This window comes from Mytilus trossulus, chromosome 8 (genome assembly GCF_036588685.1).
Source record: "Mytilus trossulus isolate FHL-02 chromosome 8, PNRI_Mtr1.1.1.hap1, whole genome shotgun sequence".
NCBI classification, from domain to species: domain Eukaryota; kingdom Metazoa; phylum Mollusca; class Bivalvia; order Mytilida; family Mytilidae; genus Mytilus; species Mytilus trossulus.
Window position 1 is genome coordinate 68,773,055 of NC_086380.1, and position 24,234 is coordinate 68,797,288.

The 24,234-nt window shown below is 31.8% G+C and overlaps 1 protein-coding gene across 1 annotated transcript; it reads left to right on the forward strand.

Annotated features, from left to right (window-relative positions):
* The first annotated feature begins 10 nt into the window (after nt 1-10).
* Nucleotides 11-20,168, forward strand: LOC134681329 (replication protein A 70 kDa DNA-binding subunit-like). The gene is made up of 18 exons (XM_063540909.1): nt 11-159; nt 1,540-1,587; nt 2,256-2,337; nt 4,637-4,745; nt 5,358-5,464; nt 6,767-6,844; nt 8,121-8,180; nt 8,651-8,762; nt 9,328-9,499; nt 9,878-10,070; nt 10,666-10,805; nt 13,327-13,396; nt 13,781-13,930; nt 14,738-14,868; nt 16,655-16,768; nt 17,636-17,743; nt 18,664-18,750; nt 19,359-20,168. Exons 1-18 carry the CDS (start codon nt 127-129, stop codon nt 19,461-19,463), a joined length of 1,899 nt encoding a protein of 632 aa, XP_063396979.1. The 5' UTR covers nt 11-126; the 3' UTR covers nt 19,464-20,168.
* Nucleotides 20,169-24,234: the final 4,066 nt, after the last annotated feature.

Sequence of the window (24,234 nt, forward strand, 5' to 3'; positions counted from 1 at the left end):
AAAAAACCGGAAAAAGAGGTACAATTAACGCATGCGTAGTAAGCTATATATTTAGCGGGAATAAGCAATCATCAGCAAATAAAGCAGAAAGCAGTCACAGCACTTTCACCAAAAAAACAACACAGAATGGCACCAGATCTAACATCGGGTGCTATTGAGGTGAATCAAATTTTGAAGAGGCGAATAACCATTTAGCAATCCCTGTTTATACTTAATGTTATCATGTCCTTCTTTCAGTTCAATGTATAATTTTAGATCTTATAGGCTATGAGAGAGTCATTTCTCTGCTATGGTTCGAGTTAACCGTTAGGTGAGATGTGTACTATAGGTTAAAGTAAGATTTAACATTCTTGATGTTGGAGGGACACATGATTGTGCCTATACCAGCTGTGCTGTGGAGTCATATATGTCCTTGTTTTAATTGATGCAGGCTTCTTATCATTGCTGTATCAGTTTCATCCCAATTCCTTTATCTTCGGTTCTTAAATTAGCCAATTGCTGCTACTAACCCCGTCTTCTTAGAATTTGGTAATGCAATTTCTCATCGCATAACAATATAATATGAAGCAGGCATAACCTGTGAATGGGGACAAAGTCTGTGTGTATTATTTTTTTTAATTCAATCATGTTGATAAAAAAAAACGAAATACCGTATGTAACGTTCCCCATTTTGGTTCTGTTGTTTAGGGAATTAGCTGTGATGTTCTTTGAGTTATGACGTCATATTCTATGTAAACAAGAGAAACGCTTTCATCAGGTAACGTTTTTTTTTCATATCAAACAATGATCTAATCTTATATTTTACTAGACTGATAAATATAATTTTTATCAAAGTCTAATGCAAACAAGACAGATATCTGTGCAAATGCGGGAAAAACCGGAACAGGAAGTAAATCTGAAAAAAAAGTTAACGATTCTGAGTTCATTAGTAGAATGAAAAATTCTGGAAATTTTCCGGATTTTTTTTTTTTTTTATTGATTTTTCTACCGTAATTTATAGGCACTCACACCACATCTTCCTTTGTCTACATGTTATACTTATTCAGGTGTGTGCAGCATAACAATAAATTTATAAAATTATATAAGTCTTTGCCATCACTGTTAAATCTAACAGGTAATTCCACTGATCAACTACTCTTCATTGAAAAATAGGCAGTCTATATGTTGTCTTACACTGTTTCTTTAAAAGATTTGAGTGACCTCTAGTATTATTTAAAGTGAATAGGCTCATCCAGTTGATATCAATCATATATCTGATATATCTGTAAAACTTATAAACTTAGTACTATGCGGTATGGGCTTTGCTCATTGTTGAGGGCTGTAAGGTGACCTATTGTTGTAAATGTTTGTGTCATTTTGGTCTTTTGTGGATAGCTGGTTTTTACAGAGTTATCTCCCTGTTGTGTGAGCTATCACATTGAAGAAACATCTTTTGGATGAATATCTTAATGTCTTGAAAAATAAACTTAAGCTCCTTCATGCAATTGTAAATCCTATTGTTCTACAACTCATAAAGTCTTGTGTGGTTTCTTTTTGTAGGCTATAGTTGGTGGAAACACATTTGATAGACCTGTCTTGCAGATTATTGTAAGTATGAAGACACACTAGTGACTTCAGGCATTTTTATGCCCTTTTGTCGTTTGACACATTCCCCATTTCATCTAAATCTTATTATTTACTAAAGGGGAGTGGGAAAAAAACAACTGATAACTTCTCTTTTTATGTATTAAAATGTTCTGTATAAATTGGATCTACCAAAAAAATGAGATGTGGTACGATTACTAATTAAACAATGCAACTATCCACCAGAGAAAACAAAAAGGAGGTCAAATAGGTTAATCTATTACACATTTTCCATGAATATGCATATCTTCTATTATAATAATATAAACATTAAATTATCTGACTTCTCTCCCCTTAATTGGCTAAGAAAATGTAACAAAATTTATTTTGTATTTGTGGATAGGACATAATGGAATGTGATTTCTTCATTTTGATGTATCAAAATATTGATTTACTTTCCTTAACTTTATTGTTTTTGTCATGGGATGAACAGAAGTCTGAAATATAAATGAAATCATATGATTACAAATTTTAGTCTTTTATCTTAAAAACTAATTTTGACAAATGAGCAACTCAGATTTTCAGGAGCCTCTTAGTCATGTTAGTCTTATCATAAATACTTTAATATTATATAATTTTGAAATTTTGATTTCATTTCTTCTCATCAATTACATAAATTTCTATTTATGCAGAGCTCAAAGAAGATAACAGCAGCAGGATCCAGTGCAGATAGATACAGGCTCCTTCTATCAGATGGACTACACAGTTATTCACGTAAATATGTGTATATTGCATATGAGTAAAATCACAAAATCATTTTCTTTCTTATCTTGTACAATTTCAAAAGGCTTTGTTAAAATTAGTTTGGAAGAAGTTATATGTACAAAGTATAAGGTAGAGTTTGAAAGGTTCATGCTTTTATCATTTGAATTAAGCTCATTTAAGGTGGTACCCAACACCTTCACTCAAATTAATTTGGCTTGGTTAATTTTCATAAAATTTTGACAAAGTATTTACATGTACTTTGACCCTTTGATAAAAATTTCAAAATTTCAAAAAATTTGAACCAAACATTTTATCAGAAAAAAATACACTGATTACATAGCAGTTTGACAAACACTATTTTTGATCATTGAGAAGCTTTATATTCCCTTAACAACACAACGTGGTTAAAACGTATAGCTTATTTTACAGAGTTATCTCCCTGCAGTGTTAGTTACCACCTTGAAAGGAAGATGAAGAAGGCCATTCTGAAATATTTATAGAAAACTGAATTTTAATTCATATTTCATTAAAAATGATCTGAAAGTTTTGACCACCAAAATGTTACAAAGGATAAACTTTATTTTGATATTTCACTATAGAAATTATAGTGGGGACCAACAGATCTTTTTGAAGGACCACCAGAGAAAAAAAGATTTTGAATAATCTGTTAATTGAGATTGTTTATGGTTTAAAAAAATGCATGTTTAGTTTTCCATCACTATAGTTGTTCATAAGAGTATAATTGGTCAGAAAAGTATTAATGCCCTATATGAAGGACCAGAAACCAGTAAAACCAAGAAAAAAGAAAATCCAAAAAATTACCAGTCTGTAAATCTTGAATTAGGACAAAAATGACATGAGTTCAAGAATGTTACACCTTTGCCATTATACACATTATACATTCATGTACAGTCGATTCCACTTAATTGCATACCACTTAATACCATAATTCGGTTAATTGCATACTTTTCTCCTGCACTAAACCATTTCCCATTCACCTAATGTTAAATTGTCCGGTTATATGCATAGACAAGTGGCATTTCGGTTTATTGCATAGAAAATAATCGCCAGCTAGATATGCTCAGTTAAAACTGACGAGATTTTTGACCGGAAACGGCAATTTGGTAAGTATATTTTTCTTGAATGCATCATAATTTTCATTATTATTTCACATTTACTTGTGTGTTATTCAAATAAAGTTTTAAAACAGTATCTTGCGTGTTTATATGATTATAGAAAAGGCCTCGATGTGTACACAGGTAAAGTTTCCCATATTCTATTTTAAGCCTCGAGGTCATAAAAATGTCAATCAGCTGATTGTTGTAAAAACACAACCATTCTATGATCTTCTATCTCAAAAGGTGTTAATTATTGATTGGATTTCTAACATTGTTCATAGATTATATTTTGGGTGAATTTTTAAAACATTAACGCCTGCTAATTATCGATCATTATCCAATGTGTAATTTCGTAATTCAGCTTGGGTGTTAATTTATGTTAAATATTACAGGGCATTTATATATGGTTGAAGAATTTTATACATCAATCTTTCCTTTTTAATATTTTTCTAAAAGAAAATTAACTTCTGATTATTATATTTTCTCACTTTCAACACTCGTGTCCAGCAAATAACCCGTGCATGGCCCCATCACCTGTTAACTGCCTTTGCATAAACGAAACTAGCGGTGTTAAAGTAACAGTGTAACATCACTGTAATTGGTAAATACTGCATATCAAAGGCAGTTCATTGCAAAATCATTGTTTACAATGATTATAAACTGTGTAGTATTGTTAAACAGTTTATTTTAAACAAAGCTTAACAATTTTATTTGTACATCCGGGTCATAGAAACAAATCTATTTTTAGAACAATTGTATTTTCGTATCTCAGGTAAAGGAAAAGTCGGTACATAAATAAACTAAAACAAAATGTGTTTATAAACTTTATTGAAAGAATACACAATGAAATAAAATGTATGACAGAGACAAATAACTTTTATTAGAATGAATAAGCATTCATTATGTTGTAAGTGGACTATGGACGTACATCTTTCTTCTTTGCTGATTTGCACTATCAATGTTATTTGACTCCGTAATTTGTCATTTCGGATATAAGCATACTCCGCTTTATTGCATAATTTCGTCTGACAAATAGGCTATGCAAATAACCGGAATGTACTGTATACATATATTCATTACACACATGTGAATACACATATATACATTACACACATGTGAATACACATATATACATTACACACATGTAAATACAGGCAATATTTTAATACCAAGACATGTAATCATTTTAGATGCCATGTTGGCCACACAACTGAACAACTTAATGGAGTCGGGGGAGATGGACAACTTAGCAGTGGTACAAGTTGACAAATATTTATGTAATACAATCCAGGGAGACAGGTATTATTTTGAATACTGTAAATTCAGAAATTGATACGAGGTTTTTTTTATAGTGAAAAATGCAACAAAGTTGTAAACACAATAATTTAAACTCTCATTTTGAAATATTTTATATGTTACTGCAAAAGTAAATGGTGAAGATAAAATTTTAATGCCAAATGTTCAGTCCTTACCTTAAACATGTTAAACATGTTAAATGGTAGAATATTGGCCTATATAGCTGTTAGGTAATTTCATTGGATCATTGACACATATATTGTATTAATAGTTGCTAAATTTTAGGTGTTTAATAGCAGAATTGCACTATATAACATTTTTGCAGGTTTAATTGTTTTATAAAAACAGCAGTCATTGTATTACATTCTTTTGGTGTTAGGTTATTGGTCAAATCATGGAACATTGGCTTAACTGCAATTGTGTTAGGTCAAAATAGTTGTTCTTGAATTTCCTTACTCATCATCATACGGGAAAAAAATATTTTTTTAGTTCTGCTAAATACACATACTTTTTTGTTTGGCTGGAGTGAGCAATGACCAGATGAAAAAGTAGATACTGTTTGAATTTTGGTCTTATGTAATCACTTGTGTTAAGATATTGTACTTTATTTTGTAGACGTGTTTTGATACTCCTAGATCTCAATGTTTTAGCCAAAGGTAGTGATGTAGGAGTGAGGCTAGGAAACCCTCAGCAGTTTAAACCTGGGGAAGCAAGAAACGAAAGTAAGATTTGGGTTCAGAAAAAAACAAAGGTCATCCATGGTGGCCTTGCGATGCTTTCTGCTCTCTGGTTGTGTTGTCGTCTCTTTGATATAATTCCCTGCTCCCATTCTTTATTCAATATTTTCCTTCAAAGTCAACAGTAGTATTTTTGGTTTGATGTAACATTGACTAATTCAGAAATAATTCATGGCAGCCGTAGATTTGTTTTTTTATTCATTCTGAGGCGTCCGAGAAGCTTTAAAACACCCAGTATTTACATTTGATTTTTTGTTTACGGAAACATATTTGTGACGTCAACTTCTTTCGTTTTCATACCAAGACAATAACATCATTTCGTTGAATTTTTGTGTTATGAAATTTTACCATGAAAAATAAATTAAAATGGACTGACATGTACAGTCAGAGCTCAGACATAAACAAGTCCATTTTTGTTTTTGACTTATATAAGTCGAAACATGTATTTATTATAAAAATGTAGTTTCAATTTTAGACTTATCTAAGTCAGAAAATGACAGACTTGTTTAGATCTATTTATGTTGGTCAAAAAACTTAATGTTACTTTGTGGCCAAACTACACCACCTATGACAGCAAAAACCTGTATGAGAGTTCACAAGGACTTGGGCTATCTATATTTAACTATCTTATTGAACATCCTTTCTAAACACAGATGTGTAACCTCATTAAGTGTGATTCCAGGTGGTTGCATTGTAAGGTTAATTAACATTATCTCCGATTTTTTAGACTCTCATTCATATTTTTCTTTAGAAGACAAAGCATTGGCTTTCAATGTTGTCATTATTTGATTTAGATGCATGACCTCCTTATCAATATGCGTGGGTCTTGAAGTTAACCAATTTTGATCACTCATCGACTTGTAGGAGTCTATATTTGCAACTTTTTGATTCTGGTCAATTATTTCTTGTTTAACAATATTGGACTTATTCAAGTCGTATTTTGTCTTACATTAAAGGGAGACAAATCCTAAAACTCACAAATTTAGACCTCTATGAGTCAAAAGCAGATTCAGACTTATTTATGTCTGAGCTCTGACGTAGAGATAAATAAAATGGATCTGAATCTTGGCCTTCGTAAACGGGATTTTAATGTCGAAAATTGAGAATATCTGGCAGTAGAAATATGTTGGTCGTAACGCGGAACAGCCATTTTTATGTATAACTGCTTTTGGGCTAAAGGTAGATATATTGCAATTATACTGGTTGACGATAAAAGGTCATCATATTAGAATTCCCAATATCTTATTATTTACATGAATATTTACTTATTATATTAATTTATTGTAGATGCAGCACAACCCAATGGACAGCCTGTAGCACAAGCACAGTCCCCTGTTAAAAAAGAACAATCAAATACATCAAATGGTAAGTCAATTATCACTGAACTAGTATATATTTGTTTAGGGGCCAGCTGAAGGACGCATCCGGGTGCGGGAATTTCTCGCTACATTAAAGACCTGTTGATGACCTTCTGCTGTTGTTTTTTATTTGGTCGGGTTGTTGTCTCTTTGACACATTCCCCATTTCCATTCTCAATTTTAATATTGTATTAGAGCTTCTGCATTCTGTTATGAAATTGTAACAAAAACAATTGTTGCTCCGAACAATTATGGAGGAAGAAGTAATACTTAAATGTTTATAATTTCATTCAAATAAAGGCAAGAAATATATACTTGTGAATAGTTGAATGTTGAATGTGTGATTTAGATTCTACCACTGCATCAATTGCATGAATTACAATTGGAATTCCAGAGTATGTTGCAAGAACATTTGACGTCATAATGTAATTTTGACTAATGAATAACTGAGATCACAAGAACCACACATTGATTAAATAAAAAAAAAATCAACAGGTCAGGAAAAGTATAAATTAAAAAAGATTGGAGAAAATATTTTTTTTACTGTATCTACTGTACCTCCACACTTTAGGTTGTAAATTCAAACCCTGCATGTAGGTTATACCAAATCTTCTTTGTCTAAGATTGACAGTTTTCCTGCTGAAGGTACGTAAGTGGTGGTTCTCTTCGTCTGGCACACAAAAAATGACCACATGATCTACTGTGGATTCATTTATTTTTCTTGGTAACCAATAATTGTAGATTGAGGAAAACTTGCATATTCTGATAGGTTTTGGCAATGTCTGCAAACATTCCTTTAGAGCATATGTAAGTTGTTTCAGGAAATCCATGAGAATTAGTATCCAACGAATATAAGAGATTCCACAGTAACCAAACATGCTGAAACTGATTCTACACCCCAATCAATCACTTTGTAACAACATGGCTTTCGAGTGAAACAAAAGGATATTTTTGCATTGTTTACTTGTTTAAGATTGTGTTTAGTTGGGGTAAAGGGAAACCATTGACATCAAGTCAATGGGTGTTAGTTGCAATAGCATTTGCAAGAGATTGTTTTGCCCTGCCCTTTCAGTTATTCTTTATTGACTTTAAATGTTAAAGTATTATAATTTAAACATTTGCATTATAGTTATACTAAAAAAAATACACTTGCAAGACCTATCTCTGTATCATAGTTTTATGAACTGAATCCCCTGTTGTGTACCTTATTATTTCTATTCCTTGAAATGAAATGGTTTGTTCATTGCAGATTGTGAATTTATCTATTGATTGTATCTTTTTAGGACCCACTTCAGCCTACAATAGTAGACCTCCACAGAACACAGGCTCTAACTTCAAACAAGGTCAGTTACTTAACATGATAAGATTAGCAACTTTAATCAAAATTTTCACAGATGCTACTGGTTACATCCAATCTCCAAATTTCTGGCTTTTTAAGTTTTTGTATTCTAAAAAAAAAAAGAGATAATTGGAAAATGAATCTAGTTTCAAATATTAAAGTAACATATATCATGTATATTACTGTATTCTTTGTAAGAGTTGTTCCGGATTGAAGACACTTTTGAAGACCCCAACCATCCATAGGACTAAATTTTCATTTAACAAAATACTGAAGAAAATGCAACCACCCACAATTGATAGATTGTAGCCCCCATTTCCCAAATGCATTTAAATCTGAAACAGTCCTAACGGATGTCTCTATTTGTCAAAACATTTGTAACAGGAAATATATGTGTTTCCTAAATTGGATATATGTTATAAAACTCTTTGTTAAATATAAAAAAAAACACCCATTATAAATGATTTTATATAGGTAATACTGCACCAGCCAGTAACTATTCAATTAAGGCAGCCCCTGGAACACCAGGAACACCTGGCAGTACAAGAGTCCATTCCATCGCCAGTCTTACACCATACCAAAACAGGTATCTATAGCTACATGAGGCAGTTCTGTTTATTAAAATGTTTTAAATCTTGTGGATAAACAGCAAGTTTAAAGAGTGAATTACAGTCTTATAATTCTTACATGATTTGCATATTAGGAAAAAACGTTTTTAATATGATTGGTAGATCATTCAGGATATGGGTAGACTTCATGTATTTCACACTTCAATTTTTTATACCAATTAGAGCTTATTTCTTACTGCTTGTAGGGTAAGACTTTGGTGGGCTTGCTTGCTTTGTTTGTATAAACCTTAGCTCAAGCATTGTAATTAAGAGTGAAATCTGCAACCATAAGAAATAAGCTCTAAACATAGATTTCCTTTTGTCTTTAAAACATACATGATCAGTAAAATGAAATATGAGGTACATGTAAATTTTGATATGATAGCAGCGAGTTACACAAAAAATATTTGAGAAGACAAAACACAATTCTACATTATCTTCTGATGGTCAACTGGAGGCTCTAAAACAGGTCCACTTTTAATTAAAAAAAAAAAGAATGAACATATTATAATCAACTGTTGCATTTATGAATTTTTATTACAGATGGCGTATCAGAGCTAGGGTAACACAGAAATCTGGAATCAGAACATGGAGTAATTCACGAGGAGAAGGAAGACTGTTTAGTGTTAATTTATTGGACGAGTCTGGAGAAATCAAAGCTACCGGGTTTAATGAGGCTATTGATAAATACTATGACATGTTAGAAGTCAACAAGGTAAACACACATTATATAATTGTTTGTGTTGTATTGTGTTTTTTTGTTTGCAATTTTTGCTATAATTCCTTCTCAATATGCAGGATTTTGCACCTAATTTTTTCAAATTTTCTTTTGGTATGTTTCCAATCCCATAGCAAGTTGCTCACGCCAGCTGTGTGCCCTCTGTATAAACCGTTTTATACATTTTTTACAAACTTTTATTCTTAATTGCATTGGCCCTAGGCCCTGTCTCCTAAATACTTGAAAAATCACTGCTTACAAGTATAACTAATTACAGAAGAAAAGTTTATGACCAAAATAAAGTTAGCAAAGGTGTAAAAAATATCTTGTTCAGTGAGATTGTCTTCTTAAATTACTTTCCTTTTTATTTTGTAGGTTTATTTTGTTGGCAAAGGAACTTTGAAGACAGCAAACAAACAGTACAGTAATATAAATAATGATTATGAAATGACATTTAATAATGATACAACGGTGGAGCTGTGTACAGAAGATGTTGATTTACCGACAGTCAAATTTGAATTTGTAAAAATTAACGAATTAGAGAGTAAAGCACCTGGCAATAATATTGGTAAGTTAAATGAAATCTATTGAATCAAAGCAAAATATGTAAAATAAAAACACATTATTTAATCTGTTTAATACATTAAAAACAACATAAACATAGAGAAGTCATATCATAAATATTAAGTCCTACAAGTCGACTCCGATCATAATTAATTAGGGGTGTCAGTTTCCCTAGATCAGAGGTCAATGTATTCTTGGGGCAATCCATCTATCTCCACCAATAAAAACTGTCCGACATAAAAAGCAAAAATATGGCATTAAAACAACAACAATCAATCTATCATTTAGTCATGCAGACTAGTGCAAAGTAAAGCAGGATGATCATATTCCAAATTTTAAAAGTCACCAGGCATAAATTGTTAGCTCATGATATACAGACATAACATAAGCATTGTTTTCATTTACAAGTTCATAAACATGAATTGGAAATTGGGAATGTGTGAAAGAGACAACAACCCAACCAAAGAGCAGAAAACATCTGAAGGCCATCTATGGATCTTGAACACAGCAAAATAAATCGCACACATGTATGTTTAAATTGTAATTATACAGAAAATTGGTATGAAATAAGCACATAATTTTAAGCTTTAATTTTTCAGATCTGATTGGAGTTATAAGATCTTGTGGGGATGTTGGTACTGTGATTGGTAAGGCCAGTCAGAAGGAGATTACTAAAAGAGAGGTCCAACTTTGTGATCAATCAGGCATGGTTGTTAACTTGACATTGTGGGGAAATGATGTAAGTCGTAAAGGTAGAAAGTTATTGTATGGCTTGTCACTTTAATAAAAAAGAGCCTCTGTGGTCTTGAGTAGTTCAACTATTGTTTAATTAGCCGGTGAACAGGGGGTTGTGAGTTTAAACCCCACACATTGCAGGTGTGTTCTACTCCAATCTTGATTTGTAAGCATTGTCAGTTTCACTTCTAAAAACCAGTGGTTCTCAGGGCACTCCGGCTTCCTGTACCAAATAAGCCTTATATTTCTGAAAGTGGTTTTAAACACTCTCAATTATTAACTTTCATCATGTTCATAAATTGGCTAACTTAGAAATATACAGAGTTTAAGTTCCTATACTGTCACATACATATGTGAACCTCCCGACGGGAGTACAATAATCCCGTTTTCAGGGGTCTCCACCCGTCCTCAGGTTTAGGAGAAAAAACTCTGGTGTATGAAATATTTAATGAATGAAAAAATTTTGACGCCATTTTTGATAATTTCCTACTATCGTACGAGTGTATTAATTGACACCTGTGTTAAATTTCACCTGTAAATCATAGAAGATAAATATAGATTCTCACATTGATACCAGTGGATTATCGGATTTATCCAATCGAGATAGTTAAATTATCAATTTTAAAGTTCGAGCCGCCTCGGCGAGTACTTTAAAATTTATAATTTAACTATCGAGATTGGATAAATCCGATAATCCACGAGTAACTATGTAAGAATCTGTTTCTCTAATGATTAAAAAGACATATTCTTTTTTGTTTACCGAAAACCCCTTCGAGTGCCTTTCACATTGCACGAAGTTGTCAATTTCATTAACACCTGTCATCATATTTTGGTTTATCCAGTCAGCCAAAAAGGTCATGACCCCTAAAATCATCCAATGATCTTCTGAGATCACCAGCAACCACACGTTGATTAAATTTTTTTATATAATGGGTTCGAAAAGGGATAAATTTCCGTAGAATTAGAGAAATAAGTATATGGCTTCACTTGACAGCTTGGGTGTCAAACATACTGGTAATCAACGATGTTTACCTCTGGCTAACAGCCGTTATCACGGTTATGTAATAATAACTTTGTGTATTAAAAATAATTGTTACTTCCCTTTGAATTATCCTATTTTAAGTTATTTTGCTCTTAAAAGTGTAAATTGTAAAAAGACTATAAATGAATAATATTTTAATCAAATTATCATAAAAGGATGGTAATTAAATGAATTCAAATGTTTTGGGACGAATAAAAAAATATAAATTTATAAATTATTTTAGCAATCTAGACTTCTTTTCAAGGATTAAATTAAAGTTTATATTATAAGTCTCTCTACTATTTTGTAAATGGAATTTATAACAAGTACAAGTGAATAAAAGTCCCAGTAAGGTTTATATCTAGTAATCTGAGACTGAGAATTGTTTACAGCACATTTCAGTCAGTATGTAGCTAATGGTAATATCTTTGGTTAGCTTGCTTGTTAGCTGAACCGTGAAGTCATTGTTAGGTCAGGTAAACTTCCCTCCTTTTAAAGTAGCTTAGTCCTACAGAGAGAGATTTTTTATCTGTTGGGCTAGTCTACTATTAAAGGAGTGAAGTTTACCTTACCTAACAATGACTTCACGGTTCAGCTAACAAGCAAGCTAACCAAAGATATTACCATTAGCAACATACTGACTGAAATGTGCTGTAAGTCAGAATATAAGATTTTATTAATTTAGTGAACAAAACATAGCAAAACATTTACACTGTCCGAGTATTTTTTAAAAGTTTTCTAGAAATATGACTTTCATAAAGCTTAAAAACCTTGCAATACTGTTGTTAGTGTTTGTTATTTTTATTATTAATTAATTTATCATGTTGCAAATATAAATCATACATGCATAGCATATTTCTTTCTTATTTGTCTATACTGAGTTACCAATGATAAGGAGATGAAGACATGAATACATATCTATACAGATATAAAGATAAATAAATATAATGATCTATTTGCAAGCAGTGAATACTCAATTATCAAAAACAAAACCAAAAAGAAACAGATTCTTCTTTATAATATTTTATTTTCATTCAAATAGAAAGGCAATAAGGGTACTATAAACATATTACAATTTGATGGAAATTTGAAGAAAAACACCATTTCTACATCATATAGTTACATTTATGACAAAATTAATGTCGATAAGAAACTCCTGATCTGAGTCCTAATCTCCTGACCAAAATTTCCAAATCTCCTGATCTGAGTTGCACAGTCCATCACATGTATGCTGTCATCAATTAATAATTTATTTATTTTTATCTTATTTCAGTTGATACAACTGTAAAGCTTTATCTAAATGATCTTGTGGTCACAAAAGAATATCTGATTTATCAGCTCAAATACTTGTAGCCATTTAAAGCTTAGTTAGCAACTGCCAAATGAGCAATTGGTAGTGGCAGCCATTCAAATCTCTAATTTTAGATGAATGAATGAATGAATTCAATAATGAGTTATAAACATGCATGTATTTGTTAAAATATAATGATTTGTTTTATTGCAGGCCCAGACTTTTGATGGCTCTGGTTGTCCAGTATTAGCAGTAAAAGGAGCAAAGCTGTCAGATTACGGTGGTGAGTTTAGAAATAAATTCCTGTCATGATCTTATAAATATGTTTATTGGAACAAATCAATGGAGATAAATACTACAAATAAAAAAAAACTTTTCCCCTTTAGATTTTTCTTTTGTATATCTACCCAGTTTGATAAAAAATAGACTATCCATCAAGAATGAAAATAGTATTTTTGAAATGTCAAGATTTTCTGAGAAAACAAATTTACTTAACCTTAATTAGTTCTTTGATGAAAGTCCAGAATGGTCACCATTGTGGAACACCATTGACACTTTTCTTAATTAAAACTTGTAGTTGGGTTGGAAAGAATAGTAACACTGTCATTTAAAGATAGACGTTTTACAGTCAGTAGCAGGGGTTAAAATTTAGTTCATATCATTACAGGACGTTCAGCATCAGTGTTGGCATCAAGTCAAATGTTGATAAACCCAGACATCAAAGAAGCTCACATATTACGAGGATGGTATGATCGTGACGGACAGTCGTCAGAGTTCCAGACTTACCGTAATGAAGGTGGTGGAGCAGGAGGGGGAGGTAATGGTACTTGTACAAATTAGTCAATGTTTTGGAAGACAGGGAATGTACTGTTACTTGTAGGGAGTGTTTTCGGTCAATGGTTAGTCAGACAGGCAGGGGAGGTAATTATACCCCCGCTTTAAAAAAAGGGGGGGGTATACTGTTTTACCTCTGTCCTTCCGTCAGTCAGTCCGTCCTTCCCATGAATATTTTTCGTAGCATTTTTCTCAGGAACTACAATACAAGGATTTCTGAAATTTGGTTTCAGGGTTTATCTAAGTCAGCTATACTGTGTAATGCGTTTTCAGATTGATCACTTGACAACTTATGTTAACCAAACACTTGTATGATTTTACACATGATAGCCAAGTTTAAAATTTTCGTCACATTTTTCTCAGGAACTACAATACAAGGATTTCTGAAATTTGGTTTCAGGATTTATATAAGTCAGCTATACCTTGTGATGGGTTTTCAGATTCATCACTCGTCAACTTCCTGTTTACAGAACACTTGCATATTTTTACACTATTAATATTATCCACTTGCAGCAGGGGTATCATCAGTGAGCAGTAGCTCGCAGTTGCACTTAATTTGATATGATAGAGTGTTGGGTTAGTTATGAATACTTTTTAGATCTTAAAAGTTTTATGAAGCGAACTTTGCAGCCATGGTGATGTAATTTAGGGTCAAAAGGGGTGTAAAATATGGCATAGATTATGCTGAACTCTATGTGTTTGGTAGCAAAACTTGAAAAAGGAAAGGCTTATATATATAATTCCTCTTATATGGTAGTAAAATAAATTACTTGAAACATTTCCATTTTAGGTTCCTCTACAAACTGGAAATGTTTCAGTGAAATTAAGGCTGACAACAATATTGGCCAAGGAGATAAGGCTGATTATTTCACCAGTAAAGGAACAGTCATATTCTTACGTAAAGAGAATTGTATGTATAGGGTAAGTATTCTTGTTAAACAGGGGCCAAGGATAACAAAATGACATCCTAACTCTAGTTATAAATAAATTAACAATACCATGGCAAAAAAATAAAAAAATAAAAAGACAAACTACTATTTTAGGATCAAACTGGTAGTGGTATACTCAGGAGACAATTGCTTATGAAGAATAATATGGTGTAGGGTTTTAAAAATTTCCTCTGTATTCAAAGTACGAAATTTGTACTCAAAACACAGAATCCAGTATTTTGTCTTGTTGAGTAGGTCTTGAGTTTGAAAGTAGTACCTCAATTTTTTATAACCTCATAGCAAGGATAAAATAAACATATGTTTCAGGAAATTGCATTATCCCATTAAATCCATTTTGTACTTGTTGTACTTGATAAATTCTATGTATAACTTTTGGACTAGTTCGATTTCTGTAATTTATTCTTACATACTTTTGATTTTTTAACCCTGTCTGCGCTCATTGCCTATGTAAAATTTAAAATTGTTTATAATCCAGGTACTTTTGATAACTATTGTATGCACATTGAACGACAAATTTATGTGACGTATATAATTTTTCTGACGTCAGACACTCAAATCAATCCATGTGTTCGTAGATAGTAGATGTTGTTGTGTCCTGTTAAATTGTTATACGATGATGACTGATGTTCCCATATTTTGACTATTTTATTGATTGTGACTGTTTATTTAACGCATCATGTAAATGTAACGGAATTTGATGAGACTGTTATTAAAGTGAGAGGGTTAGCGCTATAGAACCAGGTTTAATCCACCATTTTCTACATTTGAAAATGCCTGTACCAAGTCAGGAATATGACAGTTCTTGTCCATTCGTTTTTGATGTGTTTTGTTTTTTGATTTTGCCATGTGATTATGGACTTTCCAAATTGATTTTCCTCTGAGTTCAGTATTTTTTGTGATTTTACTTTTTTTCAATACAAGTTTGATCAGCAGCTGTTAAAAATATTACTATCGTCCACAATTATTCACTCTGGTTTAAAGTTTTTTAACTTTCTCAAACTATCCTGAATTTCTACCAAACTTGGACAGTTTATCGTCATAAGATAGTAATAGTATCCAGAAGTAAATTATGAAAAAAATCATTAACCATCCTGACTTTTTACCAAACTTGGTCAAAAGCTTCTTACAATCAAAAGATAATTTTCTAGAGGATAATTTTCCCCCCATAAACAACAGCAAAAGAAGGCAAGACACTTGGTTTTGTGGAACTCTTACAAATTTTTAAATGTGATTGTAGGTTTGTTGCTATATTTGTATGCCCCATCTACGATAGTAGAGGGGCATTATGTTTTCTGGTCTGTTCGTCGGTCTGTTCGTTCGTCCGTCTGTCCCCCTTCAGATTAAAGTTTTTGGTCAAGGTAGTTTTTGATGAAGTTGAAGTCCAATCAACTTGAAACTTAGTACACATGTTCCTTATGATATGATCTTTCTAATTGTAAAGCCAAATTAAACTTTTGACCCCAATTTCACGGTCCACTGAACATAGAAATGAAAGTGAATGTTTCAGGTTAAAGTTTTTGGTCAAGTTAGTTTTTGATGAAGTTGAAGTCCAATCAACTTGAAACTTAGTACACATGTTCCCTATGATATTATCTTTCTAATTTTAATGCCTAATTATATTTTTTATCCAATTTCATGGTCCATTGAACATGGAAAATGATAGTGGGGCATCCATGTACTTTGGACACATTCTTGTCCAATGTCATTTAATATATGTGTTGTAGTCTTGAAATATTATTTTATCAATATGATTGTAGGCTTGCCCCAAAGAAGCTTGTAATAAGAAACTCATTGACCAAGGAAATGGTATGTTTAGATGTGAAAAATGTAATCATGAAGTGCCAAACTTTAAATGGAGGATGATTCTATCTGTAAGTATTTATTACTGATCTCAGTCATCAGTGAATTATGTAAATATAAAAAAGAAGATGTTGTATGATTGCCAATGAGACAACTCTCCACAAGAGACCAAAATAACACAACGAGAAAACAAAGTCTAATTTATTTATGTACAAAAGATAAATGAAAAACAAATATTTAACGCATTAACAAATGACCACCACTATACAACAGGCTTCTGACTTGGGACAGGCTCATACATACAGAATGAGATGGGGTTAAACATGTTAGCACAGTCGCAACCCTGGGCCTAACCTGGGACAGTGCTGTAATCATGTATTATTTTTTCTGCATATTAATATAAGAAGGTGCAAGAGGATTTTCCTTATTTTAATGTGAGTTACATCATGCACTCTTCAACGTTACAGGGTGTGGAAAAAATACATAAGATGTGAATAAAATGGTTAGAAAACATTTCCCATGTTTTTTTTCCTTCTGATCAGAAAGAACAAAAATAGATTTAATGCAAACCAGGCCACCAACAACATGACATAATTTCCAAAAGAAGTAATATGGAGTAGATTGTTTTACTGCACAGCAAAAATAACCATGGTTTGAAGGAACTATGCAACAGGGTTATAATCGCAATAATTTAAAATCGCATTTAGCAGTTTATGAAATGAATTAAACTGGATTTTTCTTAATATTGTAAAAAATTGAAATTGCATTCAAGTCTAAATTGACAAAATCGCAATAATAAATGCATGAAGTACTTTCTGAATGTACAGTACACATTTTTATCAGGTTTGATTTTCACCATTGTATAGAACATTTATCCTTAAGTGAAATTTGCTGAGGCATTTTGTTGGATGTGGTGCATATTTTCTTCAATATTGTAGGCAAATCTGGCCGACTTCTCTGACAACCAATGGGTGACTTGTTTCCAGGAATCAGCAGAACTTATACTAGGAAAATCAGCCGATGAGTTAGGGGATCTGAAAGATTCAGTAAGTCTGCAATTTATCAATTGGTTGTTGCAAATAGTTCATGCATGTTCAGGACATGAACAAATTACTAATTAATCATTACGTAGGTTAGTTTAAACTTATTTATTTATGGTGGCATGTTATTCCACTTTGCGGGTGCGCATGCTGCCTTAGGTAGGTCTTGCGACATCCCTTCAAAAGAGTTGTTGCAATGGTTCTTTAACGTGCCTGTGGCTATCTCTTTACACGAATAATCAGATGTAACATCCCCATTCTAAACCAGATAGTAAGTAATTTTTGAAACAAATGTATATTTTGTAGTATACTAGTTATCTAATTTTCCCCATTTTATGGGATGGATGTATAAAGACTAAAGTTGATAAATATCTTTTGGTTGTTAACTGTTTCATGATTACTAGATAATAAAATAGATTTACAGGATTACAAAGTTATGTGTAAAAGTAAAAATTTTGTAAAATGAGAAAAGATGTAGTTGTGAAACATTAACACTGTATTCCAATATGACATAGAATGTTTGGAATTAAACAATATTCTTTAAAAAGGACCATCTAGGTATAAGTAACTTATAAACTAAATTTAAGTAAACATTTGAAAAATACAACTGTACAATTTATTACTAATTCATTACCCACGGAAGATATCAAGTTCTTAAAAAACATAATGACATCCGTTTTGCTGACTGCTATCTTAGTTTGTCCTGTATGTTAATTCTTAAGTTATTTTAAGGAAAAGAATGGGCTAAAAGTACAAACAAACTGCAAGTCTTGATAGTTTATTATTGAAGTTGAATTTTAAATTGACAAGTATAAAAGTTGTCTGTTTGCTTCCTGGAATATGCTGGTCAGTCTAGTATCATCATAAGTATAGTAGGAATTTATAATGATTACTACATTGTTGGACTAATTGAACTTTTATTTCAGAATGAGGCAGCATATGATCAGGCATTTCAAGATGCAATGTTCAAATCCTATATCTTCCGATTGCGAGCAAAGATTGAAACATATAATGTAAGTGTTTATATAGATATTCTAAGTTCTTATGTTAAATGTTTGGTTGTCTTAAAATTAACGCTGTTCATTTTAAAAGTTGCATGAAGTTGCATATTAAGAAAAAAAATATGTAGAAGTGTTCTTATGCATGTTAACATGTGTGTTTCATAGAAGAAACGAATTATGAATTGAATTGACCAATTTTAACTTATGGATATACCACTTTCAAAACTAATTATTCTACAAATTGTGAAGGTGTTAAGTCACCCTATCAAATCAAATTTGTACCTGTTTATAGTAGCAGTATTATAGAATGTTGTCCAATACATTGATGAAGAGATAAAAGAAAAAACTAATTAAGTACTGTGAAATCCTTATTATTTTTTAGATACCAATTTTCGTGGATTTCTTGGATAACAACAAATTTTTAAAAATGTTGAACGAATACAACTTTTCTATTCAACTGAATGCAGACTTATGCAAAACCATTAATTCAAGAATCCACAAATTCAATTCTATGCAATACAAGAAAAATTGGTACCCAGGAAAATATAAGAATTCATAGTATAATATTGTTGATTCCTAATAGATCTTCCAATGCTTCAATAGATATTTCTTATTTTCAGGATGAAAGCAGACTAAAGACAATATGTGTTAATGCTACTCCTGTGGACTGGGCGGAACAAAGCAGGCGATTGATAGAAGATATTGAGAAACTACAGGCATCGTGAAATATATGTGCTGCTTTAGACTCTTAAAGAACTATTAAGTTATTCCTTGACAGATGGATGTCAGTTTTAAATGTACAATGTAGATATCGGTATATGATAAAACTTATTGATCAAGTATTCAGCATGATTGTCCACAATTATAATAGTTAACACATTCTTGTAGATTACTTTTGAATTAAGAAAATATATTTATGCAAAATTTTACCAGAGTAGCTAACTAGTTTGAAATTTACTGTGTGATACAGCTTAAGCATTTGGAAATCTGTCTGTTGTAAACTCAAAAACTTTATCTGTATATCTTATAATCTTTTTATTTATTTTTTTGTGGTCAATTTCTACTAAATAATGTACAAAACCTTAAAAGTACTGTACATTATTCAGACATGGTGTCGCTCTGTTTTTATTGTCCAAACTTGTTTTGCAGAAATGAAAATTTGCATTTAAAATTTTGATAGCATTATTTGTATAGAGATTTTTCTGAAATCTCAATAATAAACTACCATTTTTTTTTACAGATTAAAATTGGCTACAATAAATTTACAGAAATTTTTCTTAAAGCTTGTAAGCTTAAAGGCATTATTGGACAAACTCTGTAAAATAAGAATATATATTCTAAGTGCTGATTATTCATGTGTGTGCTATATAAATTGCTGTAAACTTATGTTGTTTTAAAGTGCAGACAGTAAAATGTGGTGGGTTTTTTTTTTTTTTAATTTGGGGGGGGGGGGGGGGGGGGTTTAACAGCATACCTTTGTGACCTTAGTACCATAGATGAAAATGAAGAAAATCGATTTCTGTTCGATTAAAACTAATAGATAGACAGTAATAGCTGTATTCAACCAAAAACTATAAAATATGTTGGCTGTATATGTCTTTAATGTAGTAATGTATATGTTACAGAATTCACAGATCCAACAATAACAAGAATAAGTCCTAAAACTATTATGAGATCTCATCCATATTTTTTAATTTCAGAAAGGATTTTGAATTAAATTATTGTTCAATTCTCTAAACGGTTAGGAATTTCAAAGAATTACTTTCAATTTTTTATAATTATGATAAAAATGGTTAAATTATTAAAAATAGATGAAGGTTGAGAAATTAGAAATTTTGATGATCTGTAAAATCTCTACTTAATGTAGAACTTTGAGAACAAGGCGCAATTGTAAAAATAAAAAGAGCATAGAAATTGTTGAGAATGTCAGTGAATTATGTTATACACCAGATAAATCATGTTATACTATTAATTTACAATGGTATGTAGTTGCTATTATAGACATCATTTTTCATGACTGTATTGAATAAAAATCATAAAAGTCAACATATTTTTGTTTGCATCTGTCCTAATTCAGGAACCTGTTTTTCAGTGGTTGTCGTTTGTTAATATGGTTCATAAGTGTTTCACGTTTAATATATAGATTTTACTGTTGATTTTCATGTTTTAATGGTTTACACTTGTCATTTTTGGGGCACTTGCTGTTGGGTATGAGCCAAGACCCCATGTTGAAGTCCATACCTATTGGGGTTTTTTTTTTGCAAATTATGGCTTGGATGGAGAGTTGTCTCATTGTCACTCGTTCCACATATTGATATCTTTGTATTCATGTATTGTATATACTTTTTTAGGTGACGGCATCTTTGTATATACTTTTTTAGGTGACGGCATCAACAATTGTTAATTTTTCTGCTCAAGTTAGTTTGACAGGAACTACTTGTGATAGATCATTGATATATGATATAAAGATGCTATCAGTTGCAGACTATTTTGAGACCTTGTTCCCAAGGACATGGGCCAGTGACTAAACTAATGAGAAATTTTAAATGTTAGAGTTCTGTATAAGTTAGTTTGGTAGAATCAAATTGTGATAAATCAAAGATATTTTGTATAAAGTTAAATTACTATCAGTTTGTTGACCATTATCAGGCCCTGATTAGCAATTTGCAATGTTGGGTTTTTTTTTCTAAATTGTATGCTGATAGGCAAGACATATCTCGGTGTCAACAGTTCATTGTTTGCTCACCTTGCCCAAAGGGCCAAGTGAGCTTTTCTCATCACTTGGCGTCCGGCGTCGTTCGGCTTCCGTAAACTTTTACAAAAATCTTCTCCTCTGAAACTACTAGGCAAAATTCAACCAAACTTAGCCACAATCATCATTGGGGTATCTAGTTTAAAATTGTGTCCGGTGACCCGGCATACCAACCAAGATGGCCGCCACGGCTAATAATAGAACATAGGGGTAAAATGCAGTTTTTAGCTTATAACTCAGAAACCAGAGCATTTAGAGCAAATCTGACAGGGTTAAAGTGTTTATCAGGTCAAGATTTATCTGCCCTGAAAGTTTCAGATGAATCAGAAAACCCGTTGTTAGGTTGCTGCCCCTGAATTAGAAATTTTAAGGAAATTTTGCTGTTTTTTGGTTATTAGGCCAGGATTTTTTAATTTGTTGGTTTACGGATCCGCCGACCCGATTTTGCCGAATCCTAAAATAAAAATAAAATTGATTTTTCATGCTTTTTTATTGCCGCCGACCCAAACAAATACATTATCCCTGAAAAATAATTAAATTCTTCTTTTTTTATGAAATGAAATACATGAATCACTATCAAAATTGATATTACCAATGTTATTTCAACTGATCGGGCGGAGCTTACGTTTTAATTTGCATAAGGACAGTCTATTTGAAGATGTGTGTGATAAGGATGATTACCGTTATAATTATAACTGATTTCTAATCACCTATCAGTGTCATTAAAGGAATTTACAAAAGAATGACTGGACACTTCATTGATGAGTTTATTCTAAAACACCTATCTATAGATGGACTGGTTTATTATGAGCGAACCGGTTAAACTCCGCCCAGTCAAGTGAAATAAATTGAGTAATAACACTCTCTGTTGTGAAAAAATAAAACTTCCAGTTTACGTTTCTAAAAATAGACAAATCAATTATAACTGACCTTGAAATGTCGTTTACGCAAATAATTTTGCGGAACGAAATCTGTGTTTAAAACCCATTACACAATAAGTTTGTTTCCCTTATTTGTCATCAGTCTGTAAGATGCATAATCTCATAGAAATAGACTTGTCCAAATGTGGACAGGTGGAAATCACCTTGGAAGTTAAAGTTCTGAATATCAACAAGTCATTTAGAATTTTCTTGTTTCATGGATAATATAAAAAAAAATATTGTCCATTTGGATTAAAAACGGGAATGCATGACACTAGACTAACCCGATATTCTCGTTTTTTTCCGTGGACGAGTCTATTATGTTTTTGACACGTGTGTTGAATCTTATTTTCGTACGTTTTTTACATTTTTTTCTTCATCAGTTTTCGTTTTTGAAGATCATTACTCACCAAGTTTTCTGGAATTGATTAAGAGCTACGCGAATTTGTTTTTCTTGTTTGTGAAAAGACGATTTAATTTCATCTTTAATTGTCTGTGAACACCCCCCTTTTTTATGGCAAATCATTAGACAATGTCATGCGATATTTATGACAGCTGAGCAAGAATATTTCATCAACTAAAATTTGAAATGATGACAAAATAGCATAAAAACATGTTGTAAGAAAGGTGAAATGTATATTTATTTTGCATTTTTTTTTGTCTTGAAAGATTTTTTTGTCTTTTTTTTCCCTACCGACCGACACGACTTTTTCATGGGGAAAATCCGTAAACCAACAAATTAAAAAAACGTGGCCTTATCTTGAATATTATTATAGATAGGGATAAACTGTAAACTACAAAAATGTTCAGCAAAATAAGATCTACAAATAATTCAACATTACCACAATGGACAATTGACCCCTGTAGGAGTTATTGCCCTTTATAGTCAATTTTTAACAATTTTTCGTAAATTTTAGTTATCTTTTAGAAAAATCTTCTCCTCTGAAACTACTGGGACAAATTAAACCAAACTTGGCCACAATCATCATTAGGGTATTTAGTTTTAAAATTGTGTCGGGTGACCAGGCATACCAACAAAGATGTCTACTAACCTCATGCAAAAGATCCCACGGCTTTATCATGTATAAAATGTTAAAATCTAGAATGTCAATTTTACATTTGACCTTGAACTCAATTTCAAGGTCATTAACCAAGGACATCAAATCAGAAGACCAAAGGTCTTTATTATATATGGTTAATGAGTTATATTACTATATGCATAATTCTAAATATATGGTGGGCTAAGACTCTCACTTAATGTCTACAAACCCTTTCAACCAAATTTTAGTTTTGCGACATGTTGCAACTAACAATTTAGTTAAAATTATTTGTTGATATCTGATACGGTTATTGTAAAGAGCGAAAGTATGCCAAAATCAAAATTTAGAACATGACCTTGATCTTTGACCTTGACCTTAGTTTTAATTTTTTTGGACCAATGACTTTAAATCAAAAGGTCTATCACTCATGGTTTACCAATTACAAGTGCATATCCCTTATATCTAATGCATAAGGGGGATTAACTCTCATATGGAGTCTCCGGATGTCTTCGCTCAAATTACATTTCAAATTTTAAGGATATAACAAGCAAATTGGTGAAATAATTTTGTTGTAATCTTTTACAGATGCGAAGGAGATGCACACACGTGAAAAACAGTGTTTGGGGAGATAACTCTTACAATAAAAAGTTCGCTTTAACTGAGTCAGTCTTAAAAGCGAAATAACTGCTCGATATCATATAAAAAAATATTTTAGCGACATACTTCGAAACAAACATTTATTGCAAGAAAAAAGTTTGGCGGAGGGGGAATAAAAAGAATTATA

Coding starts and splice junctions, on each gene's coding strand:
- LOC134681329 (XM_063540909.1), top strand. CDS start 127: ATGGCACCAGATCTAACATCGGGTGCTATTGAG. Junction 4,746..5,357: donor AATACAATCCAGGGAGACAG/GTATTATTTTGA, acceptor TTTATTTTGTAG/ACGTGTTTTGATACTCCTAG. Junction 13,397..13,780: donor AAAGCTGTCAGATTACGGTG/GTGAGTTTAGAA, acceptor ATATCATTACAG/GACGTTCAGCATCAGTGTTG.